The 10,851-nt window shown below is 36.8% G+C and overlaps 1 protein-coding gene and 1 pseudogene across 1 annotated transcript in view; one reads left to right on the forward strand and one right to left on the reverse strand.

Moving 5' to 3' along the window:
- LOC107732084 (activator of 90 kDa heat shock protein ATPase homolog 1-like) overlaps positions 1–8,524 on the reverse strand; it is a 17,147-nt gene extending 8,623 nt beyond the window's left edge. The window contains exons 1-5 of the mRNA XM_016543334.1: positions 8,253–8,524; positions 6,573–6,763; positions 6,355–6,437; positions 5,578–5,695; positions 4,712–4,800 (exon numbers count right to left, since the gene is read on the reverse strand). Of these exons, the coding sequence (XP_016398820.1) occupies positions 4,712–4,800; positions 5,578–5,695; positions 6,355–6,437; positions 6,573–6,763; positions 8,253–8,332 (561 nt within the window). The 5' untranslated portion in view covers positions 8,333–8,524. The remainder of the gene's footprint in view (positions 1–4,711; positions 4,801–5,577; positions 5,696–6,354; positions 6,438–6,572; positions 6,764–8,252) is intronic.
- Positions 8,525–9,104: 580 nt separating this feature from the next.
- LOC107732106 (pancreatic alpha-amylase-like) overlaps positions 9,105–10,851 on the forward strand; it is a 3,824-nt pseudogene continuing 2,077 nt past the window's right edge.

Consider the following 10,851-nt stretch of genomic DNA (forward strand, 5'->3'; position numbering starts at 1 on the left):
AATGCGCTGCTGCACTGTAACGCACACACATTACAGACAGTAGCTCGTACATCACGCACAGATCGCGCGCACACAGAATCATTCAGTGTGGAAATGTATTGTCAACACTGTTCTGTGATTTCTCAATAAAATAGCTTTGATACTGAAAAGTTCAAGCATATATTGCTTAACTAAATCCCACAGCTTCACTTCTAGTAGAGAGACGCGGCCAGGTAGAATTAATTCAGACACGCATTCGCTCTCACTAATGCATTCATATTAATGTAATCTTTACTGTGCTACTTTATCTGCTTATTTGTTCATTAATGACGTCATCAGCGACTAGTCGACTTCGACTCGACTTTCATAACATAAAAGTCGACTTTAAAAAATCAGAAGTCGTTCAACCCCTAGCTTGTACTAATAGTGGAGTGTTTATTTGCAAAGGCTAGCACCGGTGTTGTGCCCATTTTCAACCCCTGCCAAATTATTACCCCCTCTCGTTGAAATCGCTACCTGATTGCCTAATCCTAACCCCACGCCTAATCCTAACCCCTCCCCCATACCTACTCCTAAACCTACCAATGCTAGGGGGTAGTAATCTGACGGAGGTCAGAATTGGGCACAACACCGGTACTGCCGGTGCTTGAGCTCTTGAAGCTCCGCCCTCTTCTCAGAAAGCACCAGCTCTTGCATTTAAAGGGAAAGACGAAAACGGCGCGTTTTGGCTCATACCCTAAAAGTGGCAATTTTAACAAGCTATAAAAAATTATCTGTAAGGTATTTTGAGCTAAAACTTCACACACACACTCTGGGGACATCAGAGCCTTATTTTACATCTTGAAAAAAGGGGCTTAATAGGTCCCCTTTAAGAGTTTTCTCCCCCATAGAAAGACTAAGACAGTGGTATAAAAAGGCCGTATTTGGGTATACAGTTTATTAATAAAATATACTACATACAGGAAAGCAGATAAGCCCAGAATATGAACAGAAAACTCTAAATTTCTTGTTAAGCGTTTTCCTCCCAAGCCGTTATAAAGAAAACACTTAATGAAGATGATAAAAAAAAAAGACCAAATATGCTATAGAAATTATTAAAAATATATACTGTGTAGTTTGTACATGCAGATGAGCCCATGAACACGCTACATAGAAAACAGCACTTAACGTGGCTTAATATGAGACAGTGATATAAAAAGCCCAAAGTTTATATAAAATGTATTAAAAATGTATACTATGTACAGGCAAGCAATGTGCAAATCCATTAAGCCACGTTAACAGTTTTCTTTATAATGTTTAAAGAAAACACATGAAACTTTGCATGTTCCGTTCATATTCTGGGCTCATCTGCTTTCCTGTGCGTAATGTTTTTTATTAATAAACTGTATACCAGATTTGGTCTTTTTATATCACCGTACTTCATCCATTAGCTTACCTTAAGCGTTTAATTTACAACAGATTTCTATGGGGGAGAAAAAGCTTAATGTGCATTAGCGCGTTGCGTTCATATTCTGGACTATTCTGCTTGTTTGTAAATATTAATATTATTAATTTACTATTAATTAATAGTATTTTTTCCACCACCATGTCCCTTTAGGGGCTCCGTACAATAGGGATATTTGAAATGATTTGGGGGAAAAAACACCACTCTTCGTGTGATAAATTATATCAGATGATATAAATATAAACGTCTTATAAGTCATATTTTTGCCCCCTTATCTTGAATTTTGTGGGACTTTTAAATGTATTTTAATAGACTAAATCACGCAGTGAAAACGTGAACTCTAAATGTGCACATGCAGTAGTCTAACCTACATCTTATCCACCTTATTTTTCAACGCAGAAGTAAGCCGTTTTCTGTGAATGTGCAAGACTTTCGGTTCATTAGCCGCTGTATGGAAATAACGAGATAATGGCTGCATCCAAGCTCCAAAACAATAGGCTAGTAAAGTATGTTAACAAAGATATGACAAAGATTTTTGGTACATATTATCTTTAAAGTGTCTAGTATTAATATATGAATTCACAATTATTCCGTTTTGTTGAGTGTGGTCACAGAATGAGTAAACATGTTGATGGCAACAATAGTGACCGCTGGGATAATACAGTTAGTTTAGGTATACATTTATATCCAATTGCAGTTGAATTAAAAATTCTAATGTTACAAATAAGTTACAATATTGATGTTGTAATTAGGGCTGTCAAAAAAAATTAGAATTTCGAATATTCGTCGAATTTAAAATAAAAATCCACATTCGAATGCAAAAACGTTACATTCGAATTTTAGGTGTGCGTTAACGAGGCAGCCTTATCAGCGGCGCACGAGATGCGATGACGATGTAAGTGTCATTGCATTTTAATGTTTTTGTTAGCCTATCCAGTTGAAGACACTAGATGCGGCGCTGCTGCGTTGTTAATTACAAATATTGCGGGAAAAGAGAACATCAATGCGGAGAAGATCTTGTTTACGTCAAACCTGAAACCAAGTCGTTCACACAGAATGCATATTTTGCGCATTTTCTAGAAGGACATCTATCACCGTTGCACTCGCGTCTCGCACAAAAGAGCCGCATGTTTAGAAAGCCATGTAAAATTAATGCAAGTTCAACTTTGAAAAAAACATATCTCGAGTGTTACGTCCCAGGACGTATGTCATTTTTGTTAATGCCATTATTATTAATACTGTGAATCTCTGTGTGTAACATTGTGTTTCCCTGATGCCTAACAGCCTGCTGGGAAGTGTAATTTTTGCCTGTTTTCCTCTGTTCCTCCCTGTCCTCTCACAGAAGCTTAATTGATGTCACCTGTCCCTCGTCAGAGCTGTGAAGAGGAGCTTGTATTTGAACAGAGGGAACGGGCTGTTCACCAGAGAGAGCTTGGCCTGTCTGTTTTCCCAGATCTCGTTGAAGATTGTGTGCTCTGAGCTCTAATGCTTCTTTAAGAAAGCCTGTAGTACTTGTTAAATATTGTGTGCTCAGAGCCTTAGTGCTTCAAGAAAGCCTGTTGTACCGGCTGTAGTGATTGTGTGTTATTTTTGCCTGCAGACGCAGTAAGGAGGTGGGTGCCACTTTTATTTTATTTAACACTTGCTTTTCTCCTGGTTTTGTTGGGACAGTGAGGAAGTCAAGGAAGAGACATGTTGTTTATTTTGATGTTTTGTTTGATAGGCAAGTTAGATTCCCTTACTCCCAAGGTAGCATCATCTTTTTGTTTGTTATTTTGGCCTTAACCCCCTCCTGAAGCTAGAAGCGGCTTATCTTTTCTTTTTAAATTATCCATACCGTTTACGCTTGTTTTTCCCCTTCCCTCTAACTGCTGTACAAAGACTTTACATTGTAAATAAAATCTTGAAGAGTTCTATGTGTGTGAGTGCTGGGATTGCAGATAGAGCCAACTCTCTCACTTTTTTTTTTTTTGCCCATTGGTTTCTACGTTCAAGGACACGTTTTCATTCCTCTTTAGTAGCATATGTTACTTCCCTGTCACCCCTAGACAAAAAGGGGATGTAACACGAGACTTTATGGTGGGTTTTTCCCCATCCCACTGCAACTTGCGTTTTTAAATGAAAAATGTACTCCGTGTGATTGGCTGTCGGCCCTTTGTATTAAACTATGCATACATACATACATGATGCTGTTTTGTTTATAGTTGTTTAAGCAACTTAATTATAATTGGTTTATAAACATTATTTTAAACATTATGCACTTTTTTCACAGATAGTCATGTTATCTTATGCTTTGAATGATGCGCCCTCTTGTGGCCTCAGGAGAGAAGCCAAAAGCTTTTCTTCACCCTAACTGAAATTATGCATTTTAAATTCGAATATAATTCGAATTTTGATAATATTTAAGTACAAAATTCTTATTTAGTTTTTCAGCCATTTTGACAGCCCTAGTTGTAATACTGGTAGTACTAATATAACAATTTTATGAAATATGCTACACTAAAGTAACAATTTTGAAATGTGTTGTATTTTTTCGTCTTATATCTCAGTATTCCTATCAGTGTTGTAGGGATGTAACGGTATGAAAATTTCATATCACGATTATAGTGACCAAAGTTATCACGATTATCAATATTATCACGGTTTTGTTCAAATTAGATGAAAACGTTCAAAAAGAACTGATACACACTGAAAACATTTCAATAAGTTTTATGAAACCGAGTTTAAAATAGCTGGGCTGATATATATAAGAATTTTGATGACTGCAGAAACATGTTAATTCAGTATACACATTATCCCACCGGTCACAATTTTTCACACACTTTTCCAAAAAAGAATTATTGATTATTTCAAAGGGTTACTAATGACAAAAAACAGTGGCTCTAAAACATATCTAGACACTTAAATGTCTTAAAATACATTTTCACATTGCGTTATACAACAGAATATAACAAAATATCAAAGCAAATGCCCTTTATTTTAATGAAAGACAGTACAAAGACAGCATTGGTAATGATAACAAAAGATTTAATGTTCAAAATTAGAGTTACCAAAAATTACATCAACTAATGTCAATCAATTGGTTAGAAGTAAATTTAAAAATGACATTAAAAGGGTTCAGAGAAAAGGTCTGGCATCACTTGTTTGCAGATGCTTCATGCTTTGATATTACGAATTTAAAACAAACTCATCCATGTGGCGTAAGTATTCAAATATCTTTAGGACCACTGGATAACAAACAAATTGATTTATTCATAGTAGCATTTAGAAGTATAATTTATAGCTCACCTGAGTTTTGTTTGACTTGGTTGTTGCCTGTGCTGTCTGCTGTTTCGTCACACCATTGGCTGTTGGCAGGATCATGCCCTGTGTGAACTCTACAACAGAAAATAACAGATAATAACAATCCGCATCCAACAGACAATGTAGTAGCAGCAATGCTTCTAAAACTCTTATGTAGTGGTCGACTGACCACTACATAAGATTTGTCATCTTTCAAATATCGGCATCGGCCGATAAGTTTTTCTGGTTGGCCGATGTGTTCGAGGCATGACTTTTATTTTGACGGCACGGTGGACTTTTATTTTTATAGCGAACAAGAGGGAGAATGTGAGCAGTGTCGTCATTCAGTTCTGTCTAATATGGATAGAAGTCTATCTAATAATCAGATAGAACTGTTAAACAAAGGAATTAAAATGTATACAAAAAGTATTATAACGATTGCTTTAATATTATTAGTAATAGAAAGGCAAACATTATAATACTTTCTCATTTGCCATCAGCATTCAGCAAATACGCATTTATATCATTTAAACAAATCTTTGAATGACTAATGAACATTTAATTTCACAAACCTTAGTCGAATCTAGTTGAAGTGTGCATTTGTATCCTGCATGATCGAGTGTTCTCTGGGTGACAGTCGGTCTGTGTAAATTGAATGCTGACAGGAGGAGAGTTCTGCTTGACTGGAAACGCGCGATCGACAAACTTTAAACTAGCGATTTCAAATTATGCTGCGCTTTATGCATTTGCCCGCTGTCTTATTCATGTCATTTTCATTGCATGCTGTATGTAAAATGAGTGTTACCTTGGCTTTATTTGAAAAAAAAAAAAAAAAAAAGATGTGCCGGTTTTGGCGTCTCAGTGAGATTTACCTGTTTTGAGGAAGTCCACGTAGCTGGCTAGCACCGTGCTGATTTTTTTGGCTCCCTCACTCCTCATCAGAGAAAGCAGCGCTGTCTCAGGCTCATCTTTACAAAGACTCACACTGATCTGCGAATGACCCCAAAAAATACCCAGACTCAATATCATTTCAATAGCATGGCTATTGAACTAATCACATCTAACAAACAAATCACTTCTGTTCTAGATACTTTAGATCAGTGGTTCTTTAACCTTTTTGTCTCCAAGGCAAAGGCTCCATGACTTTTCCAGTTGTTTGTGATTTACTGGATAAGGTTTTAAAGAAACATTTTTATAATTTCTACCCGATAAAACATTTTAGAGCTTGGCATAACTAGAAACACGTATATTCGTTATAAAAATACTCAAGAGGTAAAGTTGTAAGATGTCACACTTAAAATGATGCTTCCTCATATATCCAGGATTCCAACACTGTGGAAATAACAGTTATTCAATATTCAGTAATAACAGTTAAGACAAAAAATTTATTAAAATAAGAAACATCTTGAATTTTAGTTGTTTTGTCTTATGTAAATCCTTTTAAATCATTTTGAGGCCCCCCTGGAAATTTGCTGAAACCTCCAGCTGGGCCCCGGCCCCCCGTTTGAGAACCACTGCTTTAGGTTCTCCAATACTATAGTGTTTAAATAAATTGACAATGTACACAGCACAGTAGTAGTCTTCCATAAAGCCTTTAGTCTGGTGATGCCACAGCATGTAAAAATATATAAATTAGTTGTGCAACTTACATCAAGGTCGTCCATGTCATTTTCATCCGAAAGGTTTGGAACTTCAATATTCCCCTTGTATATGATGCCTGATTTTGATGTCCCTGTACAAACAGACAGTCCAAATCATGTAAATAGTTCATAAAGCCATTTTATAATTCCCACCAACACAAAATAACTGATTCAGTTAAATATTTAATTGGCCATATTCATTCCCTGATCCAAATCATTTTCCTCACCTCTCCAGGCGGCCTTAAGATTCCACTCATAGAAGAATATAAGCTTCCCTTTGCGGTTATTGATGGATGCTTCTCCCTCCACCTTGCTGACCTCTGTGATCTCACACTTGCCTTCTTCACCCTCCACCCACAACCCCATGAGCAGCTCCTTCAGCTTCTCTGATGACCAGTTTGTGGCGTCCCTCTCGGTCCTAGTAATACAAGGCATATGCATTGATATTACTCCCTTATTTAGCAGAGTTCAACACTAAGGATTTTTCTTCTGGCCCAGTGGTTCAGATTTGTACTTGCCCTACCAAAATTGTCACTGACCCTGCTACAAAAATAAATAAATAAGTACATACATATTTTTGACCTATGCAACCTTCTGTTCTACTAAATAAGATTGTTACGACACCAAAACTTTAGATACCCATGACTTTTCAGAACTGTCTATTCCAATTTCGATATCACAGCAAAACTATTAAGACTAACTACTATAAAATGCAAAGATAAACAACAATCAGTAATAAAATAATAACAAATAAACAAATTACAAGCAATAGGAAAAATAATGTAAAAAATAGAACAAAGAAAATAGTGCATGTGTACCAAATAGAAACCTTTATTGCTGTTTCTCACGCTTGAATGGTTTAAAATCGCTTGAATGTTTAAATTCTCAAGACTTAAAAAGACAACTTTTGTGACGATGCAACAATGTCAACTGTATAAACAATAAATAATTAAATCTATTACAGATAGCTGATGTGGATTTCCATTTGTCAGGTATCAGTCCTTAGAATGAATAGACTAAATTATTAAGCTTCAATAATTAGTATACAAATGTCTTCAAGAAAACATAAATGTCCTGAGATTTGAATGCAGTTCAATGGTGAAACTTTTTAAATTAGCAATACCTTGTTCATGAAATTTAGTAAAGTAAAAAAAAAAAGGTTTTACACAACTGAAACCCTAAAAATTGATCTTGACAAACCATGGTTTTATGTGACTGTCTTGCTGAATGATCTTCCTTGATGAGGTCAAGGTTGAAACTAGATTCTATAGTATTTGCTGACACCTCTAAAAACCCATTTAACTCATGGATGGAGATGCTGCCAAACACATATAATGGTTGAAATGCTTCAGCTTCCCCAATGAACTGTTGTTCCTTCACATTCCCCTGATACAATTACCTTCAAAATCCGCGTTAACCTAATTAACCTCGCATTTATCACACTTCAACATGTAACTTGCTCAAAGAAATGATCTCTTCCTCAGTAGTATTCAATGGCCATGCCGCTGAAGCTGAGACAGAACGAGGAGCGGAAACGATGTGGACTGTCCGACGACAACTCAAGTAATAAACGAACAAAAATAAGATTTTCGTCAAGTGATAGAAACAGTCGCATGAAAGATGCGGTGAAAGCATGGCATGAATAAACTTCACTGGACCACTAGCCAGACATCAGCATTTTACTTTATAGATAAAATAGCCTAACCACCAAAACAACAACAACAACAACTTGAGCTATCTCGGTCGCAGCGAGCTGTTCCGTTGTCCTAGTTATATTTTCTCCGGTCGAGAGTCTTCATGAGACAGCTGATTGAAAGAGGACAGCTCGGGTCAGTGGCGGGTGTGCTTTAGCATGTTAGCATTAAGATGGCTTGAGTGAGAGAGTGAATATGCCGGCTGACTCTCACCAGTGCCAGTTGTTGACGTTTGTAGCATCCGCTCTCTCCTCCACGATCCAGCGAGGGTCTCCTTCTCCCCACTTCGCCATATTGATTTATAAAAGATATTCTGCTGAAAATGAATTGAGCCGTGGGTTCTGACAGAATGTGCCCGCCACGAGTGAACTCTCGCTTCTGGAATCCTCTCGACTGCTGCCTCTGGTTTCGTTGCCCGTAGAAATTACTGGAAACGGAAGTGAGTCGCGCGCAAAGCGCTCCGTGCTAAACACGTGCCGCTTGGAGAAGATTCCGCAATCCGCACGAACCTGTTACTTCTTTTTTTAAAGGGGTCATATGATGTTGCTAAAAAGAACAGTATTTGGTACTATCATTTGCTATGTTTATTCCATTTAATAAATTAAAAAATCCGTCGATTCCTGTTAATACATTAAATTTTTAATGAAATAATACACTATTTCACTTAATTGCTCAGTTGTAACAAATAACCAGTTCTGACAGTAAACTGCTATTGGCAGCACACAATTTTATAGATGACAGTTTGGCATAATTTCAGAGAAGTCAAGGACAAGAACTACTAATATTGCGAAACAAAAATAAACAGCAGATAGTGGAAAGCACTGTTTCTTTGTAACAAGATTTTGAATAGAAGAGATTCTTCAGCAATAATTTAATCTTATTTTTGAAGCAAGTAGATTTGAAATAAAAAGGACGTTATTTATCATGCGAAGTTTGTGTGTGTGTGTGTGTGTGTGTGTGTTAGAGAAACAAAAGACATTACATGCTTAGTAAGTACACATTTGTCTTTACCATTTACAAAAAATTAATTATTACCAACGGATTACAGTTTAAACAGTCTGTTCAAAATTGCCAGTTGGTTCAATCACTGCACGAACAACAGCACTTTACATGCAAGGTAGTCTCTTGATCTGTAGATGGCTTTTCAGCATTCATTGGATGGTGTTCATGACACTGAGATCACTCACCCTAAACTGTTTTCCTCCGGACAAAGGCACAATGAAGCTCCTGATTGTGGCTGCACTTGTTGGACTGTGTCTTGCCCAGCACAACCCAAACACTAAACATAATAGGACCTCTATTGTTCATCTGTTTGAGTGGCGGTGGGCAGATATCGCTGAAGAATGTGAGAGATACCTGGCACCAAATGGCTATGGAGGAGTTCAGGTATGTTTACAATTCTTAATGATTCCTGCACAAATGCGCTTGCACTATTTGTAAGTAATAGGATGATAAATGTGATGTTTTGAAACTTTCGGAGCTTAGATTAGATATGTACTGAAGGTTTTGAATTATGAAGGGTTATCAAAATGTAAGCAAAAAAAAATACAACTTTAAAATAACAGTTGTCTTTGATTTTATAGATCTCTCCCCCCAGTGAGAGTGTTGTAGTGTCCAATCCTTGGCAGCCTTGGTGGCAGAGGTATCAGCCGGTCAGCTACAACTTGTGCTCCAGATCAGGAACTGAGGCAGAGCTGAAGGATATGATCACACGCTGTAATAATGTTGGGGTAATGCAAAACTAAGGCTAATAGTATCGTACCTCAAAAACAGCCAAATGACGACATTAAAAATAAAGACGCTTAATAATTATGGAGCATCTCCTGTGTGCTACTTTTCCTTCCTCTAGGTGAACATATACGTGGATGCAGTGATTAATCACATGTGTGGAGCCGCTGGTGGAGAGTTCTGTTCTGACATTCTGGGACTCTAGGTAAAATATTTTGTCCAAGAACTATGACTATTCCTACTGTGAGTGGTATGTTTTACATTGTGAATTTTGCAGGCTTTATAAGATCGCTACAGGGCTCATGTTGGCTCATCCATACGGTGTGACCAGAGTCATGTCTAGCTACCATTGGGATCGACATTTTGTGAATGGAAAGGTAAATGCTTTCACTTAAAATAATGATTACACCGAAGTCTTATAGTTGGTTAACCTATGTGCTTGACAGTACATGAATGAATAGTAGTATAACAGTGCATGGGGGTAAAAGAGCGCATTTTATTTTATTTTCCCCTAAACCACTAGATGGCACAAAACCCCACCGCAAAACTGCCTAAATATCTCTGTTGTACTGTAGGTGGAAATTTGGCTGATCCTTTACTTGATCACAAGCAGCAAGACATTTTGTGAATGGAAAGGTAAATGCTTTCACTTAAAATAAGGATTACACTGAAGTCTTATAGTTGGTTAAACCTATGTGCTTGACAGTACATGAATGAATAGTAGTATAACAGTGCATGGGGGTAAAAGAGCGCATTTGATTTTATTTTGCCCTAAACCACTAGATGGCACAAAACCCCACCGCAGCACTGCCTAAATATCTCTGTTGTACTGTAGGTGGAAATTTGGCTGATCCTTTACTTGATCACAAGCAGCAAGGCAAAGTTGATCTAATATTGAATGTTTTTTGTTTTTGTTTGTTTTTAAATTATAGATTTATGTAGCAAATGAGAATCATTAAAATAAATGACCAAATATATTTTGAGACAAATGTCTTTTTAATTATTTCAAGCGTTGTTTTGTTTAAGGTAATTAAATCAACAGTTTAATAATAATAATAATAATAATAAAAAAACTTAAGAATAT

The sequence above is a fragment of the Sinocyclocheilus rhinocerous genome, unplaced genomic scaffold (genome assembly GCF_001515625.1).
Source record: "Sinocyclocheilus rhinocerous isolate Xijiao unplaced genomic scaffold, SAMN03320098_v1.1 scaffold1635, whole genome shotgun sequence".
Classification (NCBI taxonomy): Eukaryota; Metazoa; Chordata; class Actinopteri; order Cypriniformes; family Cyprinidae; genus Sinocyclocheilus; species Sinocyclocheilus rhinocerous.